Source organism: Dermochelys coriacea, chromosome 12 (genome assembly GCF_009764565.3).
Source record: "Dermochelys coriacea isolate rDerCor1 chromosome 12, rDerCor1.pri.v4, whole genome shotgun sequence".
Lineage (NCBI taxonomy): Eukaryota > Metazoa > Chordata > Testudines > Dermochelyidae > Dermochelys > Dermochelys coriacea.
The window spans coordinates 31750371-31774782 of NC_050079.1; the positions used below are offsets into that span (position 1 = coordinate 31750371).

A 24412-nucleotide genomic window follows, 5' to 3' on the forward strand; every position below is an offset into this window, starting at 1 on the left:
CCCAGATTGTTCAGATGTCTGTTATTCTCTTGTGTTTATCTGGTTGAGCTGTCAGTCAGGCCATTATAACTGTGGTGCACACTCAAATGCCTTGTCCACTCACAAAAGCTGAGTCTGTTGAGGATAAGCTAAACAAAACTGGAGAAGGACTGTTGACAGAGTTATGGGATCTGGCAAATGGCTCAAGTAAAAGCAGAAATTGGTTTCTGAGTGCTACAGATGTTTCTAATAATGTGTATAGTTTAAATGTATGCTGCACTGTTACTGTATGTCTCTAGACAGTAAATAAGTGTTTGTAGAAATTTAGATTTGCATAGATATTCAAACATTCAGATACAGAAGGATTTTGTAACTTAAATGTAAGTGTACAGAGCATTAACTAGAGGGAAAATTGTTTTGTGTAATTATCAGGAAAAAACACACCATTTACCAACATAGCTTTACCATGATACATTGCTACAATGGTCTGTCACGTATGGTAATCCTGCCTTCAGCTATGACCTCTTTCAGAAGGATAGTGGAGTGTGTGTGTGTGGGGGGGAACGACAACCCATAATCCATCTGGAAAATTGCGCAATACTATTCATGGGCAAGGGAAAAATACTTCCTTTCCCCCAGGTTGAGGAGTTGATTTCCTGAAACATGAGATTTAATTACCACCACTTTATCATATGAAGCTATAAATGTTGGACCTAATTGTGATCACTTCTTTCAAGCCAATGGGTCTACGTACATAAGTAAGGTGATCACATCTTGGCTGTGGATATTAGTCATAAACCAGTTATAAGTCCAGCTACTGTATATGGCCCTGTAAGCACTTGGAGTGGTGAATTCCCCACACTGACTACATGCTAGATGAAGATGTATTTCTTAGAAACGTAATTTTTTTTCTGGTACACTGAATTAGAGTGTGACTCTTAGCAGTTTTTGAAGCAAATTTGATTGAGTGGCATTAAAATCTGTCATCTGGATATGAAATATAACTTAAGTCCTTTTCGTTCTTTAGCTTTGTCCTTGTGTTCATAATTAACAAGCTTTCCAGGGATTCAGTTTACAAATCACAGTCCTGCCAGGCACAAAGATGTACCACTTGTCTGAGCAATGAGGAACAACATTGCAGTATGTCCTTCCTGCCCAAAGAAAATCATTCAATACTTGTCTATTCGAGAGTTTTCTCTACACACACACACACACTATCTTAATTTCTGCAACAGGGAGGGAAAAGTGGGTTTCAGGAATGAGTTAGCTGCAATGAGATGGCTATAGCTGCAGCTCCTCATCAGTCTAACCAAGAAGCAGAAGGAAGTTTAAATAATAAATTGTAAATTTTCATGTCTAGTTGAGGATTTATGGAGGATGCACAGGCTGTGAAGAAGTTGCTACTGAGAAAACATAACATAATGCAGCAACCTCTCTCTTGTCAAAGCGGCTGTGTCCAAAACCCAGTCATTTCGTTGGCTTGATGAGAGCCGTGACGGATGTCACAGCTATTTTTCATCAAACGCTTGTTAGTAAATTTATAAATTCTCTAATATACCAATGTACTCATCTGGCAGGGATTTCAGCAAACTAGACTTGCAGTGGAGTACACATTGAAAGTCATGGTAACTTGCAGGTTTCTGATTTCTCATCAGCACTCAGAAGATAATTTGCAAATGTGCACTTAACATTATGTACTTGGTAGAAGTAGATCCCCTGAATGAGACAAACTGATAAGTCTAATAAAGAAAGTTTTCCCCAAAATCCATAATTCTGTGTGTGTGTGTGTGTGTTCATGTGTGTATGTACAAACACACACACATATATATCAGGGCAATCAAACGATCAAAAAAATTAATCACGATTAATTGCATGATTAAAACTATTAATTGTGAATAATCATGTGATTAATTGTGCTGTTAAACAATAAGAGAATACCATTTTAAAAATATTTTTGGATATTTTCTACATTTTCAAATATACTGATTTCAATTACAACACAGAATACAAAGTATACAGTGCTCAATTTATATTTATTTTTATTACAAATATTTGTGCTGTAAAAACAATAGAAATAGTATTTTTCAATTCACCTCATACATGCACTGTAATGCAATCTCTTTATCAAGGAAGTTGAACTTACATATGTAGAATTATGCACCGAAAAACGGTGCATTCAAAAATAAAACAATGTAAAACTTTAGAGGCTACAAGTCCACTCTATCCTACTTCTTGTTCAGCCAATTGCTAAGACAAACACGTTGTTTTACATTTGCAGGAGATAATTCTGCCCACTTCTTGTTTACAATGTCACCTGAAAGTAAGAATAGGTGTTCGCATGGCATTGTTGTAGCTGGCATTGCAAGCTATTTGCATGCCAGATGCACTAAAGATTTGTATGTCCCTTTATGCTTCAACCACTATTCCAGAGGACATGCATCCATGTTGATGATGGGTTCTGCTCGATAACAATCCAAAGAAGCAGCGCGGAACAACGCATATTCATTTTCATCATCTGAGTCAGATGCCACCTGCAGAAGGTTGAATTTCTTTTTGTGGGGTTTGGATTCTGTAGTTTCTGAATTAGAGTGTTGCTCTTTTAAGACTTCTGAAAGCATGCTCCACAACTCGTCCCTCTCAGATTTTGGAAGGCACCTCAGATTCTTAAACCCTGGGTTGAGTGCTGTAGCTATCTTTAGAAATCTCACATTGGTACCTTCTTTGGTTTTGTAAAATTTGCAGTGAAAGTGTTCTTAAAATGAACATGTGCTGGGTCATCATCCGAGACTGCTATAACATGAAATATATGGCAGAATACAGATAAAACAGAGCAGGAGACATACCATTCTCCCCAAGGAATTCAGTCAAAAATTCAATTAACGCATTTTTTTTAATGAGTGTCATCAGCATGGAAGCATATCCTCTGGAATGGTAGCCAACGCATGAAGGAGCATATGAATCTTTAGCATATCTGGCACGTAAATACCTTGCAATTCCAGCTACAAAAGTGCCATGTGAATGCCTGTTTTCACGTTCTGGTGAGAAGTGGGCAACATTATCTCCCATAAATTTAAACAAACTTGTTTTCTCTTAGCAATTGATTGAACAAGAAGTAGGACTAAGTGGACTTGTAGGCACAAAAATTTTACATTGTTTTGTTTTTGAGTGCAGTTATGTAACAAAAAAAATCTACATTTGTAAATTGCACTTCATGATAAAGAGATTGCACCATGGTACATGTATGAGGTGAATTGAAAAATACTATTTCTTTTATCATTTTTACAGTGCAAATATTTGTAATAAAAAATATAAAGTGAGCAGGGTACACTTTGCATTCAGTGTTGTAATTTAAATATGTAGAAAAACATCAAAAATATTTAATAAATTTCAGTTTGTATTCTATTGTTTAATCTTGCGATTAAAACTGCAATGAATTGCTATTAATTTTTTTATTGCGATTCATTTTTGTGAGTTATTCGCATGAATTAACTGCAATTAATTGGCAGTTGTTATATATATATATAATCTAGAGACATGAAGTAGAATGTTTCCATGGTTGCTGTTAAGATCATTGATTTCTGTGTCAAGGGACAGTAGGTTGAGATAGTCTGGCAGACGATATGAAGATGTGTATTTTGAGTAAATCAAAGTAGTACACGCTACACATATGTGGCAGCATAGCCACAAGGGAAAGGAACTAGCTGGCTGTCTCTTCCCTCCTGTCTTCTGGAAACATTATGATTTCTGGGAAGCCAAGAAAGCCACCTAAAGTCATTTCTCTGGAGATGATAGAACTTGACTTGGTGGTAACTTTGCATTTCTCAGACCACAGGACTGTGAAGGGTCTATGGCAGAATTTTCCCAGACGAGGAAACCCAAGACAGCAGGATCCCTTGATCTTATGATTCTTCCTAACATGCGTTGCTGTCTTCCACTGAATTTGACTATCCTTTTTTGTATTTATAACTTAATTTTACTGGAAATAATCTTAAAGTAACAGTACTAATGAGATCAGCCTGAAACCTTAGTTTCTTTTTTCTCTTCCGACATTCAACGTGTAAGGTCTTTGAGATTCTTTTGCAGATTTTATATTTTATTTAAATAAAAGCTGTAAGAAGTCCATTTGTCAAATCACCATATGTATCCAGCATTGCTGTAAGCATAACAAAGGCTGTGTTGTACCATTGCGCAGCAGAGCCAAGAAATCATGCAAACATATTGATAATTGATTCAATTGTATATAGGTTAAAAACTAGCCTTTCCCTCCTAGTGTGAAGGCAATGGGTTTTGTCTGTAGAAAGATAATAATCCTATGAACCACTTCTACGCTTTCTATTAGAGAATAGTACAGCTTGCACTTGAACATAATGCCCATGTCAACTCAGCTCTTTAAACACTCATCTTAAAAAAAGTCTTTTAAGGACTAGGAAGGTTTTCCTGAGACTTCAAGTTAAGTTGGAGGAAATGAAAAAGTCACAAAGATACTGTCAATTAAAGTGTTTATCCTGATATACCTACCCTGGAAAAAGCATCTTCAAACATGAAAGCTGTTTTCTTTCCATTAAAAAGTTTTCATTGCATTTGGTTTCCATAGAGACTAACATAGCAGGGGTTTTTTCCCCACCACATTAAAGAATGAACATTTGGTGTGCTTTATTTCCCAACAATGTTCTTCATAAGACTCTTCGTTTATTAAAAAAATAAAATAAAAGAGAACTAAATTGAAACCTTGCAACAATATCTGTATGCCAGAAACGACTTGATTTACAAGCTTAGGTAATTTCATTTTTGTTCACACTCCTCCAATTGAAAGGCTACCACAGACAGTATTACAGCAATGAAGGAAGGAGATGGGGAATTTATCAAGCCATTTATCAAATTATTTTCACAGTCTATCAAAGTTACAAACACACTAAAGAGGAAACACAAAGAGTATGTTCAAACAGGAAAGTGTATCAGAGCGAGCAGCAAGTCTGCAGGTTACCTTCCTACCACAACCACAGAGCAATGAGACTGCCAACACTGCAGGCACTTAAGCAAACCCATTTCGCCAATTTGAATGGGCTAACGTAACGACTGTCCATAAACTAAATCCTGAGCACTGTAGACATTGGATAATTATTTGATGAAGCAGGTATTTGAGAAAATGAAATATAAAAACCAATTAAGCAAAAGATAGGAGCAAGGAGGGTGAAATTCACCTCTCTACAGAAGGCCTGTGTAATGTCTATAAGTCTCACTTAAACCCTGGAAACAGGGCTTGAGTAGCACTTAAGTGGTGCAGGTCCTCTGCACAAGGGTGAATTGGATTCAGGGAGAGAAAGAAGGGAGGGTGAAAGAGAAGGGCAATGCACATGCTTCAAAGAAAACAGCTCTAAACTAAGCATCCTCAACAGCAGGTCTCAGTAGATGATGATGTTGACAAAGAAGGAAAAAGGTAAACAAAAAACAACTGAGATTGAAGGAACCAGTCTAGTAAGAAATCTTTAATTTCTAGTCAGCTTTAAAGGGTTTGAGAAGGTTGATTTTTTTTAACAAACCAGTTCAAGTACATGCCTTCAGATTATAAAAGTACCTGAAATTGCCTAGAATATCAGCATGCATAGCTTGTTAATATTTACATATATTTACATAGGAAAACAAGAGAAAGATCTACAGTTATTTACAGTCTACATAGGAGAAGAGAAAGGCAGCATAATTGTATTTCCTAAAATACAGTAGTTGAATAGTCAGCACATGCATATTAAGATATATTTGCATGATAGAACGCAAATGTTTTAAGACATACCTTTTAAACTCTCTGTGCTAAGGTATAGCATAATAAAGGTAATTTTTTTGTTTTGTTTTGTTTCTATTCTATTTGCATCAAGTGCTTTAAAATGTTCACTAACACAGCGGCAGCATTATTTACCCTGGCAATTAAAGCAACAGTACACACAATAATTTCCTACTAACTAGCAACAAGCTGCTGGTGAATGAAATATCTAGTTTCTCATTATCCATTGACCAACATACAGGGATCTCTCCTTGTAAAGGCAGTGCCTAAGCTATCACCATTAATTATAGAAGTAATATAAATGAGACTCTACAGTATGTACTAAATGAAATATTAACAAGGCCAGTGTCTTTGAGCCTTAAAGATGCACTAACAGGGCTCGCTTTACAGCAGGCTATCTATGAAAATCACACATACATAATACAGGAGTGCTTGGCATATAGCGCTAAGCCTAGACATTAGAGGCCTGTTTACTAGATCTGTATTATTGCACAATACATTCCCTTAATTAGTTTCTGGAAGACAGTTAGTAGTTAATTTCTAATCATGATATGTCCCCATCATAACACCCTGTGGTTTTTTTCAATGCATTTTAGTGCCGAGCTGTATATATGTATATCAACAGATAAAAATCAGTCTTTCTTTAAAACCTAAACAAACAGCTTTTTACATACTTGTCCTAAAAGGTCACTTGCTCAAAAAGCATATTACTGTTTGTGTTTTTTCTCTCACAGCTGAAATCATATTCAGGCTAAAATGATTCTGTACAAAATAAGAGAGGAAGCCAATTGTTGGTTTCTTCTGTACTGTGATGACATTCTTTGCAATACTGTGCATGAAAAAGGTCTTAATTCTCACTAGTAATAGTATTAAAAGGCTATATAAATATATACAGCATATACAGGATTGTATGAATACGTACATTTATATAAAGTGTATATATATAATTAACGTTAGGTACAGCAAAAACTTAGAACAGTTCAAGTCAACATAAATTATTAATTGAAACCATGTGTCAATAAATTCTTCTTCATTTCCAATTAGCTTTCAGCATTCACATATATCTGAGCATCAATGGACCCTATTCTGAATGTTTTAGTGACAGCAGTATATCTGATTTTTCTTTGTGGTAAGTTACATGTGTTACTGATAAGAATTCTGACCTGTGTGTCAAATACATGTTTGCCAGTTAATATCTGGGCCTGGTTTGATTGGCTGTATATTTCAATGTGATTTCCAATATGTTTTTGGGATTCCCTTTTTGACCAATTGAATGTTTTGTGCGATGTACTCCTTAGATGGGGTTATGGTACAGATTCCAAAAGCTCTGGTGATGGGAGCTTACCCAACACATCTACCCCGATATTGCTGCCTTTGATGCCCAAGAGTGCTGGCTCCTTGGCACTTTGCCCTGAGTACCAGTGGCCACTTTTGGGAACTGGAACAAGGAATACACTTTTTGGATATGAATGTACCAAGGTCAACCTAAGCTTGTCCATGCCCCAAAATGGAATGAAACAAACAATGGTAGTTCTCCAACAGTAACTCTCAAATACCAAGAATAGGGAACAATATGAAGTAGTACATTGCTGCTAAGCACTATGATACAGCAATAACAGACAGGGAGGAACAACTGTCATGTCCATAGACATCAGTAGGGTGTACTAATGATTAAAAAAAGTCAGGTGAAAACAGTGCCTAGTATTTTGGAGACAAAAATTAAGCAGAGTTGATCACTGTGAAAGGCTGAGCCCTGTTAAAATGCCAAATCAGCAAGTTCTAAAGTAGTCTGCTGCTGTTTAAATGCTGGTTATACAATGTCACATTGTTTCCCTTCAAAAAGTAGTTAAAGATTAAGGAAATAGTTTTCAGAAACAGATCACCCACTTGAGTAAGATATTTAGAAAGAAGAAGAGATACATTTTGGGAAAAAGGTAACTTGCTATAAGTATCCCCGTGTGCAATTTGGCCCCTTGTAATATATGCAAAGGTGATGGAGCCGTGAACCCATCGAACATCCTCCTTTGTGCTGTTTCCTTTTCTGTCATCTACTTTTGGGATGCTCACCTGTACTTCAGCTAACAAGTTTTTCAGGAGACATGCAAATTTATATGAGGAAGAGCATTGCTAAAGCTCCCTTTTCCATTTGAGTTGGGCAAAAGACCCATCTGGTGTGAGTGAGATCAGAATAGGGCCCAATGTTGCAAAGGATTTAGGATTTCATACTGCTGAATGGTGGAGTTTCTACAATAAAGAAAAATGTGTATGTTAAACATGTCTTTTATCGGATATTTTGAAAACCTGGTTCTACATCTACTAAGCACTTTAATAATAGTTTATAATATAATACTTTACACTTCGTGCTTTTCATCCAAAGATCTCAAAGCATTTTACAGACACAAATTAATCCTCACAACAGCCCTGTGAGGTGGGTAAGTAATATTACTCCCCGCCGCATTTTACAGCAGGGGAAACTGAGGTGCACACAGGTTACGTGACTTGCCCAAGTTCACACAATGAGTCAGTGAAGAGATCAGGAATACAGCCTGGGTTTCCTGGCTTTCAATCCAGTGCTGTATTTTGCTATGGAAAAAGGGTAGGCAATCTTTGTTTGACCCAGGATGTTGGAAGTATGTAGTTTTTAAAACAATTCATTGACATTATTAATATCATCTTGACTGTTGCATGACACAAACACCAAAGTGCCATTATCAAAATACATTTATTGCAACATGGAAACATTTTCTTTTGCAAAGTTAAAACCTAGAGTGTAGTTTAAATATAACTGAATATACTGAATACCATTGAAATAATCACTCAGTCTTAATGCCTCAGCAGTAGAAAACAAATCCTCTTTTGTGAACTGTTGCAGTTTTCCTACTCAGGGAATATAAAGTTTTTATCTGCTATAATATATGTAAAGTGTGCAGAGGTCTTAGCGACTGTGTGTAAAGTTACCACTTGAAACCAACTAGGAAATATTTTGAAAGTACAGAAGCCTCTATATTTTGAGCCTTTATTGTAAAATATTTTGGGGAATTAATTGAAAAGGAATGGATCAGAGTAAATAAGCAAATCTTCTAGATTTTAGTTTAAGTATTTTTATTATTAGTATTTATTTAAGTATCAACGAGACTACACTGGTTGATACGGAGGTTTTCTGAGGAAAAAGAGATTTCAGCAATTTCTCTGATTTTCATGTGGTTCAATAAGACCTTTGAAAAGATTGTAATTACAGAGCCAGTTCAGGTCAGGTTTTCTTGCTGGCTGTTGGGTATAGGTAGCACCTTGAGTGAAGTGATTCTTATTTGTCATTCAATCAGACCTGGCAGTTCAGAAGTGGCATTTTTTGATTACAGCTATGGTTTCAATTTACTATATTCACCCCAGTCTCTACTTCACATTTCTCTATTGAAGAAACAACCTGGGAGTCCTGTTTTCTTATTTTACATTAATACATATATTCTCAGGCCAACAGTGTCATTTGGGGAGTGCTGTGGGTTGGAGTACTATAAACAGAGATAAGCAGTTCTGATATAATGCCATGTGTGAGATTAAAAACTGTACACTGCATTGTACAAGAGAGAACCATCTGAACACCACACCCACTACCCTTTGGCAACAACATGTATTTCAAAGAGAAATGTATTACTTTAAATAGTATTCTTAAAAGTTTATTTTTATTGGATTTGATTTTTACCCTAGGAGGCTAATTAATCTTGTCATCTAATAAAGAGTCCTTAGTTACAAAATGTGAAATATAGCAAATAAGGTCCTAAGCTGAGTTCCCTCATTTCCCACTGGCTTCCACAGCAGCTTATGCTACTCAGAAACTCTCAAGATTGGCTTCTAAAAGTGCTTCAGGACACTGGGAAATCCTGAAGGCCGATGAATTACTGATGTGGAGTAATAATTTATAATTGCTAATGTTTATAGAGACGTTTGCTGCTACGTCCATTGGTTGTTTTAGGCTATGCTCACATAGACTTGTGAATCATACAAATGAATACCAATTCATACTTACTATTTTAAACATTTTTAATGTGGTAACTAGAGAAGGGAATGGATGTATATTGAGAGGAACATGAACTAAAATCCAAGTTCTGTACATCCTTCACTTTGGGGTTACTAGAAATTCAAACCTAGATTCAAATTTTGTGACTTGAGCCCAATTTTATTATAGAACAGGAGCCAAAGCCTCTTCTTTCAGGTTGCAATCTCAAACATTACATTCCCAACCATCTGCAGGATGCTTTTGTGCAGGCAGGCAGTCTGGTTGGCATGTATGTTTCCAGGAGTACATCATGTAGTTGGACCTAGTTTGCATGTGCAGAACCAGGGTTGTAAAGAAATGATTGGCTACATTCTCAGCTACTGATTTACCCGAGCTGAAGAGATGGCTGTATATGTATAAAATTGTAACAGCAGTTTTAGAGTCCGCTTTAGAAAATGTGAAGTTGATCATTCGGGAGATGATCTCCCTGCATGTTGTTTTCCAACTAGGACTTATACAATAGACCTTTCCTATGGAATCAGTAATTACCCAGTGCAGATATACCAAACTACAAAACATTGGGTTTCCACCATCTACCAGAGTGGCTTTAAGATCCATCTTAAGTGTGTTATTCAGAGGCATGGAGAAGGTGTGAAAAGTGCCATTTATTCCATGATGTGGAATATGTGCTTATTACCGCATCTCTCCACTGCTGTATAATAAATTATTCCAATCTATGTGGCATGTTCACAATGCAGCTGTATTAATCTGCTGTTTTTTGCATCTCAAAAGTGTTTGCTTTGCCTAATAGACCTGAGATGAATAACAAGGAAAGCCTGAATAGTTTTAAGGAAGCACTTGCCTTTTCATTTTGCCAGAGCTGCTTGCTTTGAATTTGGATCTTGTCACAAATCTTTTCCTCTCTTATAATTTTGAATTCACACGTTTCCAGTGACCACCTTTCAAAATGCACTATGTCAAACTTGCCATTAGGATATTTGCATACAAACCCTTAGTCTTAATTGTTCATTACAAAAAATAAATCAAATCTTTTTCAATCTCCCTTGCTTTTCAATGTTCAGTTCTATTGGTATGCCATTAATACTGTTTAGAATGGTGCCTATTCATTTGTGGTTGATGAATATACGGGTACATTATGACTTTTGTTTCTTTTATTTATATGCTTCATTTTTAAACCTGCTTCAGAACAGAACTCTAATTTTAGAAAATAAACATGCACTTGAAAATAGACAAATCTGAAAACTAAACATTAACTGTATATTGTGTTTTCTTATCAGGAACATAAATAGTAAGTTAGAATACTAATGGGTGCATTACATATATTAATTAGGTTTTTTACCATATACTATCTATCAAGAACTTCTTTTATTTTACCATTAAGATACTCGATTTTCATTTGTATTCAGTGCTATCACTACAAATTGATAGCTAGCAGTTAGCAAATAAATGCCTACAAACTCGTAGCTTCTTAACATTTTTATCCCAACAAAGGATTTTGGAAGGATGGATAAATTAGATCTTTGAGGCTCAAGTATAAACAAACAGAAACTGCTTTATAAAACCCACCCTGCTGTAGTTTAAGATTGTACTGCAAATCTGACAAATGATTTGTGAAAGAGAATGATGAACTCTTATTACCAAGACACTCTTTAACTTAAGCCAAAACAAGATTCCTGGGTAATTTTATATACACTATAAAGATTGATGGCATGGGACTAGCCTGGCAGCTTTCAAATGTTTGACTGGATCGGAAATGGCATTCAGGCATGATTAAAGATTCAGCTGGGCTCCTCAGAAATTCTTTATCCTGTGTATTCATCATTCTAACTCACTGCCTTTGTTACAGGTTAAAGATGGTTGACCCCCCCCGCCCCCAGCTTTGGTTATTAGCACCACATACAACTGACAGTCTTCTGATTAAAAAAAAAAAGTGTTTTGGTTGCCCAGACCTTCTATCATTGTTTATAAGTTTTCTTTTTAAATCACAATAGATCATGGACGTTTGTGACAACTGACAAGCTCACTGTTTAAGACTTTTTTAATGGAGTTGTTAACATTAATTCTTTTATATGGTACTTTAATCTGTTTCAAATTATGTACTGACATGGCACAAACCGCTTTGGCTTTGAAAGTCATTCAACGGTGATTAAAGTGCTCTTTTTAGCAGTTTAAGAATGTTTCATCTTGTATCAGCAGTATGGAATTGTTTACTAATTAGATTCCCTGACATCCTGTTTTGTCTTATGCTGATGATATGTGAACCAGAAAGCTGATGAGCAAAAAATTAAAACTTGTTATTAAACTGTCATATAATGGCTTACCATATAAAGGTGTCACTCAAATGACTGTGTTGATGAAGGATAAACAATGTTTGTTGAGAAAAAAGTGTTCTCCCAATCCGTTTAAGTATCCGTGGTTCTGTTGGCATTTTGAAGGCTCTGCATTATAAACCCTTCCTAAAGTACTTTTGACTCCAGTTGGATTTAAAGAGATACTTTGTCCCCTCACTCAGTAGGGCAGCATGGTCTAATGGCCTGAGCACAAGACAAAGAGCCAGGAACTCATTAGTTCTAATCACTTTTTTGACACTGGCTCCTTCTGTAGCTTTGGGCTAGGCCTCTGTGTGTATGTCCATACTGCAATTAAACGCCCATGGCTGGCCCATGTCGTCTGACTCGGGCTATGGTGCTGCTTAATTGCGATATAGATGTTTGGGCTCCTGCCTCCCCATGGGTCCCAGAGCCAAGGCTTCAGCCAGAGCCCAAACATCTACACCACAATTAAACAGCCCCATAGCCCAAGTCAGCTGACATGAGCCGGCACGGGTGTTTAAATGTAAACCTGGGGTGTGTGTCTGTTTCCCACCTGTTGAAATTTGGACAGTAATACTGATGTGCCTGTAGGGATGTTCTGAGCTTTAATTACTTAGTGTTAGTGCGTTGCTCTGAAGATGTCAATGCTAAATATTATTAGTTTCACCCACCGCATTGTTTGCTTCTGTGGGATAAATATGATTTAATTTTCCTTCTTAAGGAGAAAAAAAAAGTATTGTTCTCTTGACAGTAAAGCTGCTGTGCTCGTTTCTCCAGAATAGCCCACATAATGAGCACAACATTCAGAAGTAGGTGAAGTAGTACTTGACCCAAAAGCAAATGGCACATTGTTCATAGTAAGAAACAATGGAAGCTTTAAATGGTAAAATATTGCAGTCTTCCAGCTTCACATCCTTTATCTTCACTTTAAATAAAGATGTCCATGCACCAGCACTCATGTTGTGTTCACTTGGAGCTTAGCTTGTGTCAGGTTTACAGGACCAGACCCTGAATTGGTATCTACCAGTTACATTATGGGATATTTGGCCCCTATTAACTACTGAAGATTTTGTTAAAAAGTGAGTTTGGTTCATTAGAAGTTAAAAAATCATAAACTACAGTAAAACTTCCAATTTATGAATGACCTCATTTCTGACTAAATCTAGCCTGAGCTAGCTAGAAAGCTGCTTTTCAGTCACAGTATAGTGATTAGTCTTTGGCGTTAAATACATAACGCCAAAATTAAATACATTTTATTTTACTCTTATGAAAAAATCCTGTGGGATTGAATACAAAAATGATAACTTTCTATGGGTGTTTTGAATAGCCACTTTACATTGCAACTCTATGCAATTGGATTGAATGATCATACCTAGGCTCTGCAACTCTACAGAGAGCCTATAATTATCTATAAATTATATTACTTTTATTGTAATTGCTATAGAACCATATTACATTGTGGTAGGTGTTATTGCTACTAGATTCTACCAAACACATTTATAAAGGCATTGTTTCCTCAAATAAATGATTTGGTTTAATAAAAACATTTTAATATTTAGCAATTTAACCTGAAAAGGCTCTTTTGTCCAGAAATAATCTTATTTTTCCTCATTGTACCAGCCAATATTGGTGTCCCAACAGACCATTTCTAAGTCATCATTCTCAGCTTATTCCCATCTTGAGAGAAGAATATGGACCCTAAAAACAATGTAATATGCCTTTCTTTGCCATGCTACATAATTTGAGAGCAAAGGAGAAACCCAACTTTAGGAGAATTCAGACTCAAAGCTTCCACTGAAAGATGAGAACATTAAATATGTGGTTTGGTTGCCACTCCATCACTGGATGATCCATTAGCAGCATTGTGAGATGCCATGGTTATAACCATTGGAACTGAGAGAAGAAAATAATTTGGATGAAAAGAGAGTGAAGCCCATTCTTGCCTCCTATCAAATCTCATTTCAGTAACATCTATTTTCTCTTTAGTTACCTTTTCTATCATACTCGATAGCCTCTCTATTCTGATTCTTAATTAGTTGCCACATAAAGGACTATGATGTACATTATAATCATAAGATTCTGGATAAACTGTATTGGTTTTAAATTAGAGCTGCACACAAGGTGTTTTGCCATGAGCTCCATCCTATTATTCCTAATTATAGCTGGCAAAGCAAAGTGGTTTCTTGCCCTCTTTACAGCTTTTCTGACACAGCTTTGCCAATCCTGATGATGCAATATCCCACCACAGGCACGCACGCATGCTCTAAAAAGTTATGGCCTCAACTGTTAATCCCTCCACTTTCCATCAGAAAAATTCAAAGCAATCAATTTTCCTCATTGGAGCTTAGATTTTTGAATAATAATAAAAACCGCTGCCTCCACAGCTCTAATCTATTTGTTATATTTCTTAGTGATTTATAAGATGCTAGAAGTAGGTCTGAGAAGGATGGCAAAACCACTGGATAGCACTGAATCTCTGCAAATTAAGAACTACACTCTCTGTGCGCAGTAGATAAACATTCTCACGCAGCAGTGGTGACAGCTGCCACAGTAAAATTGTTGACCAAAGATATATGGACAGTTTGGGCACAGATCCCATTAGCACTTTACAAGATAGGCCTTAATTGGCATGTCCAGGTTAATATTGTACAAGAGATTTTAAAGATATAAAATACGTCAGTCTGGATTGCTTATCAAAACTAGGAAGTGGTGGATATTAAGTAGTTTGGTAAGTAGTTTTTTTTTTTTTGTTCTAAAGGAAAATCAGGAAGGTTTTACATAGCGTGTGTATTGCTTTTAAATTTTTGTGTTTGTTTCACATAATCCCAGCTGGCCAGATCCTGAAGTTCTACTCAGGCAAGATTCTCAGAAGTTGCAGAAAGTTTTGTCTGAGTAAAGATGGAATAGATTTTGGACCCCTGTATTTTGAGTTTGCTTTAAGAGGTGCAAAAAAAGAAACAAGGTCACCAAGGTGTATTCAAATTTGCTTCCAGATAATAATGTAGTGTCTTTAACACTGCCATCCAATACCCTTAACACTGTCATGCTGTGAGTTACCTGTCAGTTGCAATGCTTTTTATGGGTATTTTATTAAGACACATTGCTTCATAGGACCACAGTCAAAATTAGAACTATAATTTTTTTTTTTAATTCTAGCAACAAGGAGCTGCCACAACTGTCTACTGTGCCACCGCTCCAGAGCTGGAGGGCCTGGGAGGAATGTACTTCAACAACTGCTGTCGCTGTTTGCCATCACAAGAGTCCCAGAATGAAGTGACGGCTGCAGCCTTGTGGGAGCTAAGCGAGAGACTGATTCAAGAACGAATTGGCAGGCAGTCCAAATAACAGGGAGCTTCTGTAAGAATCAAAACACACAGAGTATGTGCACACTAGAAAACTGCCAACTCTGGAGCCTTTCCAATCTTATCATCTCGAGGGTTTCCATATACCTCAGATACAGATTAGCTTGTGTTAAATGAAATAATATCAGTCACAACATAGTGAAAAATGCTAAGTACTAATTGGAAGGGGGGAATACTGTAGGTTAAAGGGACAGTATCACTTTCTGGGGTTTAGTTAGTCTTGGTTCTCTTTCTTTCAGTTATAGCCCATTCAAAGCGTAATTCAAGGAGACATCTTTTGTGTTATTTTAGAAGAGCAATGCAGAGTATATTTTTTGATTCTTTGATTAATGGCTACATGAATAGCCCCAAAATAACATGGGATTTCCTCTATATTGTGGTAATTATTTGCTGTTAGGCCTTATGCACTGATCAGGAGATGATAGTGCTGTTTATTCTTTTCCCTACTAAGTTTTTATTGGGTGTGGCAAATAAAAAACAAAATTAATAGTAATAAAGAAAGAAAGCTTCCCTGCCCTTGACTGCTGGCTGCAAATATAACTGTGCTGTCTAGAAAAAAGACATTTGAACAGAAATGGTAAAGTCAGAGTTACTCCACTGCTAATTATTAAATATGCAGGTTTTCCTTAAAAGATTATAATAAAAGGTATGTTGCAAACCATTCCCTAAATATTGTTGCTTTAGGAAAAGATGATGTTGTCTCCTTAAGAACACACAGGGTGTAATAAGAGGTTTAAAAGTTGTTCCTTCCATTTCTTGGTTCACAGTTTTAAAGAGTTTGTTTTGTTGTCTTTCAAGGTTCACAGTTCTCCTGATACTGCATCCTGTTCAAAAAATTTTTTTCTTTCAATTTAAATTTAGTAAAAGAACATGCTTGAATATTGTCACCTGAAGAGAAAGTTTGTCTTGTTTCTGCAAATGTTTTAGTTCCATTTTTTTTAGAAAAGAAAACTTGAGGAAAAATAAAGAGCTTCTTGTCGATGCCATGAAAACGCTGATTTCTTCTTGTTTCTTTCTGAGTTCATATTTTGTTTTTTGTGCTTTGTAGCTCTCTTCATGCCAAAAAGTTGTCTTAAGCCATCAGCATTCCAGCATCATTTTTCTATAAACAAAACAGAAATAAAGATTGTAAATAGAACCTTGGTTCACGCCATTGTTAGTTTCCTCCTCTAGATTCATGAAGTGGCTTAGATTTGATTAGCTGGTGGACGGGTGTTAAAAACTAACAGCACACTGGTCAGAAATAAATAGCCTAGTCCCTTTCCATCATAATAAATGCCCATTTTAATAATAATAATAATAATAATAATAATAATACACTTTGTTTTGAGTGCTTTTATTTTCATCTTGTGTGTAATCCAGTCCAGAATATAGAAGACTAAAATGTTGCAGTGCTGCACAATGGCTAGAGAGGGCATTAGAGGTGCCCTCCCTTTTTGTGCCCACATACGGGCACTGATTACATTCCCTGAGAACAAGCCTAGCACCAGCTGTAGACATGGGGAGCTGAAGATGGGGGTATTGCCTGCCTTCTACACCAACTAGGAGAGCAGGTCCTATGGGGGAACCAGATGATGCACCTTTTCAAAGGGTGTGGCAGCAACCACGCTCTCCTAGTGGTATTTTGCCCAGCTCAGGTTCACCCCCAGACCAGTTCTTCAGCCCGCCATATCATTCCCTTCCTTCATTTCCCAGACTGGTCCCAGAAGAACTGATGGTTCTCTTGCCTGAAACTTGGTTGTTTCTCTACCCATGTCATGACCGTTCCCAAAGAGGCCATGCAGAGTATAGGAACTCCATATTGAGGTCATGCAGTATTTATAAACCCTGCATAATCCACAAAGTACATGGAAACGGCTTTCAGTAAGTAAATAATTCTACCCCTTCCCCACAAACTATTTGAAGGCATCAGTCCTCATCAAGGCCACCGTAAGTTTGGTGTTTCTAGGGCAAGTCATTCTGGAGTTATGTGGGCCAGAACAAACGTGAGGAAAATAGTTTAGACCTGAGATCACCTTTTTTTTTATGCTTCATATTTCCCAAATGCCTTGTCCAGTTTGCATCAAATTTTCCATATAAATTAAACCCTGACATTAAATCATGCCTGAAAATTTTCAGAGAGATGGGTTTAGATTGGGAAAAATTGAGTTCGGGGGGAGTCAAAACCATTATTAAAATGGATGGCTACTTATCAGGAGAAGAGAAACTAAGTAGCTTCTGCCACATACTATCCTAACAATTGCATTGGCTTTCTAGTTCCTGGCAAAAAGGAGCAATCCAATAGAATACTAACAGATCTAAGACAACAGAGAAACCCTGTGTCATAGGATGACATTTTTGGGTAAGTTATGAGGCATAATTAAACATTACTGATATTCTTCCTGACGCCTTGGGCCTTATACTCCCACTTAGGCAGAAATTAATAACTAATAATGCACACCCTGTCGTTCTTCACTGCTGAAATATTGTATGCTTTTATGAGAATTTGGTACTCAGAAAGATTGCCTTCCTTCAAAGGATATCTGTTTTACCTCTAGGTAGTGGTCCACATTGGAGAGAAAAGCCTGTTTTAATCTCAGAGATAGCTATATCCGTCATCAGTATGAAGGCACTGCCATGCATTTACTCTGCAGAACAGGTTCATCTGACACCTATGCCTATGGTTAACAAATGCTTAGTGACAGTAATATGTTACTGTATCCAGAATTTGGATGTCAACATTTTTTCCTCGTCAAAGATTGAAGTTTTTTCCTCTCTGTTTTCTGAGCAAAGCAAGCCTGTGTAAAAATAAACTTCCTTTTTTGTTTTTCCTCAAGCTAAGGGCATTCTGTTGGCCCCAAGTGGCAGAGCGTCAGCGCAGAGCACTGGACTTGATGACCTCTCAAGGTCCCTTCCAACCCTGCACACTTAGAAACAGGTTGGCTAGCACCACATAAAGAAGATGCAAGGGGGATTCAAAAGGAGCAAACATTGTTAAAACGTGATCTCCATGTTGATGAATGATTCATGGCATAGATATTTCTAAGCCATTGACTTTGAAAATTGTATGGTATTCTGGTATAAATTTTGGTGCAGTTGCAGTCAGCTTTATTTATTGACCAGGTTATATTTTTTTCCAGATGATTTACTGAAATTGATGTATACTTAACTAATTGTAATGAACACTGGAATCAAACTGTTAGGGAGTAATATTTGCATACAAGTGCTCTTAGGTCGAATATAAAAGCAAACTCTATAGACCTTAACTCGTATTATGCCAGCAAAACAAAAAAAGGACTGAATAAAGAAAAATAGATAGTGTTACTTATACTTTTGGAAAACAGCCAGCATGCTTTTTGCAAACACCTGGTAGTGTTAATAGTCACTTTCCAGTTACCTCCATAAAAACACATATAAAAGGGGATAAAGAATGTTTCTGAGATGTATTCATAAATATGTATCAATTTATTTGCTATTATTTTCTGATGTACAGGCAACCAAGAGACTATAAATCGGAACACTTTCTACTGCCATGGTGAAGAACTGTTCACATGCGGTTCTATCTTTTTCCTATCCTTTCATTCTGAGGTCAACGTTTCCCTTTTCAATCACATGATATGTTGGGGAAGAATCTATATAGCATTTGTAGGAAATCAGGCCTCACCACTCTATTAGGGGTTCAACAAGTATGTGGACAAGGGTGATCCAGTGGATATAGTGTGCTTGGACTTTCAGAAAGCCTTTGCCAAGGTGCCATATCAAAGGCTCTTTAAGCAGGTCTGGGATCACAGAATATCGGGATTAGAAGGGACCTCAAGAGGTCATCTAGTTCAACCCCAATTTTTGCCCCAGATCCCAAAAGGGCCCCCTCAAGGACTGAACTCACAACCCTGGGTTTAGCAGGCCAATGCTCAAACCACTGAGCTATCCCTCCCCCAAAGGTCTTCTCATGGCTAATTAAAGGATAGGAAACAAAGGGTAGAAATAAATAGTCAGTTTTCACAGTGGAGAGAGGTAAATAGCAGAGTTCTCCCAAGGATCTGTACTGGGAGCACTGCTATTCTGCATATTCATAAATGATCTGGAAAGGGTGATAAAGGTGCAGACAATATAAAATTACTCAAGATAATTGAATCCAAAACTGACTATGATCTCACAAAACTGAGTCTCTAATCTGGAGTTTTGTTGCCCAAAGTCAATGCTGATAAGTGCAAAGTAATGCGCATTGGAAAACATAATCCCAACTATACAAACAAAATGGTGGGGACTAAATTAGCTGCTGCCATTCAAGAAACAGATCTTTACATCATCTTGGATAGTTCTCTGCATTTTTTGCCTGCCGCTACACACCAAGGAGATGTTTTCAAAGAGACTACTAGGAACCATTAGGAAAGGGATTGATAAGAAGATGATAAATATCAAAATACCACTTTATAAATCCATGATGTGCCCACACCTGGTATACTGTGTGCAGTTTTGGTCACCCCATCTCAAAAATATATTAGATCTGGGAAAAGTTATAGAGAAGGGCAACAAAAATGATGAGGGATATGGAACAGCTTCCTTATGAGGAGAGATTAAAAAGATTGTGACTGTTCATCTTAGAAAAGAGATGACCAAGTGCTGATATGATAGGAGTCTATAAAATAATGACTGGTGTGGACAAAGTGAATAAGGAAGTGTTAATTAGCCCTTTATATAACGCACGAGTTGGGGGGGTCACCCTATGAAATTAATAGGCAGCAGGTGTAAGACAAAAAAAAGAGGAAGTATTTCTTCCCACACTGCACAGTCAACTGGTGGAACTCATTGCCAGGGGATGTCACGAGGCCAAGACTATAACTGGATTCATAAAAGAATTAGCTAAGTTCATGAAGGATATGTCTACCAATGGCTATTAACCAGGTTGGTCAGGGATGCAACCCCATGCTCTGCGTGTCCCTAAACCTCTGAATGCCAGAAGTGGGGACTGGATGACAAGATGGCCCACTTGATGCTTGCCCTGTTTTGGTCATGCCCCATGAAACATTTGGCACAAGCCACTATTGGAAGCAGGATACTGGGCTAGATGGACCATTGGTCTGACTTAGTATGGCAGTTCTTAGGTTCTTACCCATCCCTGATAAAAGTAATTAGCAAAATGGCTAAGTATGCAAAATAGTTCTTATGTGAACATAACTCACCCGCCGATAGATGATTGCAGTTGCTCTGATCATCTTCAGGCAGGTGAGTAAGCAACATCCTCTGACACCAGAGACCTGACTGGCCGGAAGCGTGCATTGGACATCAGGCGAAATCTTGGCCACACTGAAGTTAATCACTACACTCATTTCCATCAATGGAGCCAGGATTTCATCCATGTCCAGTGGGATGTAAGAATTACTACTATGGTACACCTGAAACCTACCTGCAACTCAAAGCGTGTAAGTACCAGGAACCAACACATAAGTGGTTCTCCAGTGTCAACAATGTCTTAGTTTGCTTAGCTTTTTTTTTTATGGGACAGAAGACGCATTTAGTCTCTCCTGAGGCCAGGTAAGCGATTGTATTAGAGAACATCCTTCCAGCAACACTACAATAATTTGACAAGTCAAGGTTGAATAACTCTTTGTCAGGGGGTTAAATTCATGACCTTTCAAGCCAAGCACACTTATCCTAACTAGTTTACCATCGGAATGATCAATATCCTGTAAGTGAGAAAGTCTAGACTGATCTTCTTTTGTCCTTTGGTATCACTTGTGGCTTTAGCAAGTGTCTGATAATTATATCTGGCTGGGAAAAAATTGCTTGTACATTTCATGCTCTGTATTTTTCTTGTCAACATTCTATAGGATTACATTGTCATAATTTCAATGGCAGCCTATCAGCATTTCATAGTGTGCATATATCTTCCACACCATCTTGAATTTATACTACAATCATTATTTCTCCATTGTATGTTTTAAAACCAATAAATGGACCATAAATAATAATCTTTGCCAAACTCTCTGCAGTTTCTAATCAAGCACTGTTAAAAAACCTGACACTTTTCATTCCAGATCTGTTGTATGTATTTTACTTCAATTTAAGTATGTTTCTGGCTTGGTATGTATTTTTTTTAGTCAGGGTTCCCAAGCTACAGTGAAAGCTGAGGACATGATGCCTTATTAGAACACATCTTTTGGAGTCACTGAGTTCTGAGATTGTAAAACAGATTAGGAATGCTACAGTAGTACTTGTTAATAATAAATACCAGTAGCTACATTTTTTTAGTGGTTTCCAACCCAAAGTGTTTTATGAACAAGATTGATTTCATCCGTTTCTAAAGTTCAGCCACCTTTGGGATGGGATGTGGCAGCTGTTTGATAACACTACACAACAGGCTAGGAGGAGAAATGAAAAGTAGTGGTCTTTAGATCTATGCCAAATGAACATTCAAATGGGCCTCACGCTGCATGTAGCTACCCATCATTGAGAGCAAATCATCATCCCTACATCTAACCATCCTCTAGTCCTATCCAAGTCTAGAACCAGCTTGCAGAAGAATTAAATTGTCTACCAGGTTCTAGTGTCTCTATCTATGGTCCACTTGACAAATGGTTTTATGGCTCTTCCTCTTTACTTGGCTTGCCCACCTCAATAGCCTTTGCACATTTTGTATGTCTGATTGGCTTGACTACAAAGCTAGATCAAGTCCCAAGGTACCAAAAGCCAGTATGTTACCCAGTAAAAATGGAGGGAGACAGCTGAAGTATGCAGCATATTGCAGAGTTGAATCCCAGTGGCAGTGGGCCTCCTATGACTTATCGGTTAGTGGGCTTGTCATCTAGGCTTGGGACCCACTGCACCATCATCTCCATCACCATCATGCCTGCCTTTGGCACTGTCCACTCACTGTTGTGAGAATCTTGATATACAATTTTAAATTCTCAAATATTTTCATTGCATTGCACTGGCCTCATTGCCAAATAACTGCAAACAGCTGTCCTAACTGGACTTTAACCCTTGTCCCATCGCGCGCACACACATACTCACCACCTCTCTTCTGACTTTATTAGCTAAAAAATGAATTGTCTCCATCCTTTTGCCTCCTGGCCTGCAGACCTTTGCTAACAGACTATGGGAGGGCAAAGTCACAGGTAGGGGAGGTTGGTGTCCAGCATGAACAAAGCTGGATGAGTCCCTCAATGTATTTCTTTGCATAATGCCCAACAAAACCTAGGTCTGTCCCTGTGGGCAAAGGAATACCATGTTGAACAGCACTGAGCCTGAATGGAAGTGCTAAGAGCATTAGAATATTCTGACTCAGTCACAGCTGGGGAGCATATGCATTACCTCAGATAGCCTCATATAAGGCAGTGTTTAAGTCAAGGACTTGGGATGCCTGGATTATATGGTGATAGGTATATTCAAAATATGGCAGACAGATAGATAGACACCTGCTGAAATCCTTCACTACAGATTGTTGCATCAATAGGAAAATATAGGCGTTTCTTTGGGAGAGAGAGAGAGTGTATATTCCCAGGTACAGCACCTCCCTGTTTTTAACAGTGCTAACCACATGATTTAGTGGATGACTTTTCTTGGGTTTCTCTTTTTTCCAGGTTGTAGCATCAAAAATAAGGTTTGCTGCTTTTACAGAGTACTTTCCAACTGGTGTTTCATGAATTAGCCCCATGCTTTAAAAGAGAAGATTGCTCTGGCAGAGAGAGCAGAATAGTTGTAAAAGTGTCAAGGTGTTATGAATGTCCTGATGACAGAGCCCAGTTGTTATCTGCTGGGTAGTGAGGGAGGATAGCTAATGATGTGCAGCATGTAAACCGTTTCTTGTTCTAATCCATCTGTGGGGAGGGGAGTGAAAAAGAGGGGAGAAATCCTGGGAAAATTACTTGGACAGCTGGAGATAAAGTGTGTACTGATGGAGTCATCCAGAGGTAGATGTCAACATGAGCAGTGTTTACATATAATACAAGGCACCTCACAAGTTTTTTTTCTGTTCTGTGCAAAGAACTAGATTAAAACACAGTATCCTCTTACCAACTGGTCTCCATTTTTAAGTGAGGAATGTGATTTTAATCAATGCGTGGTTGGGTGGCTTTGGTACGCTCTTAACACAGAACAAAGATCAGGCTAAATCTAGCTAAAACAAGATGTACAGATCCCTTTGGCAACTCTGAGTGAAATGGGAGGCAGTCATTTTATTAATTCTGCTGTGTTTTATGGACCTTTTATATGGAACACTACCCATACAACTTCACCTCCTAATTAAAAAGGGCTCATCAATTTGCTGGACAATTGGTTATTAAAATAATAATTTTAAAAATCCCTGAAAATCAGCCACTCAAAAGGAGTAAACACAAAAGTCTGACAATATGAGTCGGTAATCTTATAAAAGAGCTATAGAAATTATACACATCTGCAATTGCCTTGCAGATAAAGTTAGCACTTTTTGACTGCTTTTGTGCTGTTGGTGTTAGGTTCTAAGTCTTATGGATCTTATAAGCAGTTACCTCATGCTTAGGAGGCTGTGAACATGGCCTGAATTAGGTGCTTTGTTCAGTACATCCAATTCTCACACCCAGCCCTTATCCCCAACCCGCCCCGCCCTTCTCTAGCTTAATCCCCTTTTACAGAATCTGGCTTTCTTAGGCCAGTTATATACCTACTTCAGTGCAGGGGGATGGACTAGGTGACTTCTTGAATCCCTTTCCTGAAACTTTCAATCTATAGACAAGACAGACAAAAAGTGGTAGTTAAGAAGTATTATCATCCCTATTTTATCTAGGCAGCACACATGCTAAGTGATTTAGCCAAGTCACATCAGAAGGTGGTGCAGATGCAGGAATTTTGCTAGTGACATCCAGTCCAACCACAAACCCACTCTTCCCCTCCATATTGCAGCTCGTGAGATCCAGTCCAACCACAAAGCCACTCTTCCTCTCCATATTGCAGTGTACAAAGCCAGCACATTGCTGTGACATGGGCTACTATTTTGAGTCACCAGTTGTGG

At 37.7% G+C, this 24412-nt stretch overlaps 1 protein-coding gene and 1 long non-coding RNA gene across 4 annotated transcripts in view; one reads left to right on the plus strand and one right to left on the minus strand.

Moving 5' to 3' along the window:
* WWOX (WW domain containing oxidoreductase) overlaps positions 1–16436 on the plus strand; it is a 690060-nt gene extending 673624 nt beyond the window's left edge. Inside the window, exons 9-10 of one of the 3 annotated variants that reach the window (XR_006275137.1) lie at positions 6800–6884; positions 15239–15447. Coding sequence is in view for 1 of the 3 variants with exons in the window: in XM_038368509.2 (XP_038224437.1) it covers positions 15239–15427 (189 nt within the window). In the remaining 2 variants the exon portion in view is untranslated. Of the gene's footprint in view, positions 1–6799; positions 6885–15238 lie in introns of all 3 variants that reach the window. The other 2 variants (XR_006275135.1, XM_038368509.2) reach the window with 2 other exon arrangements.
* On the minus strand, positions 16020–24128 carry LOC122456298. Its single transcript, XR_006275138.1, has 2 exons — positions 24069–24128; positions 16020–16546 (listed from the first exon to the last, which is right to left on the minus strand). It is a non-coding gene; the product is annotated as an uncharacterized LOC122456298 (long non-coding RNA).
* Positions 24129–24412: the final 284 nt, after the last annotated feature.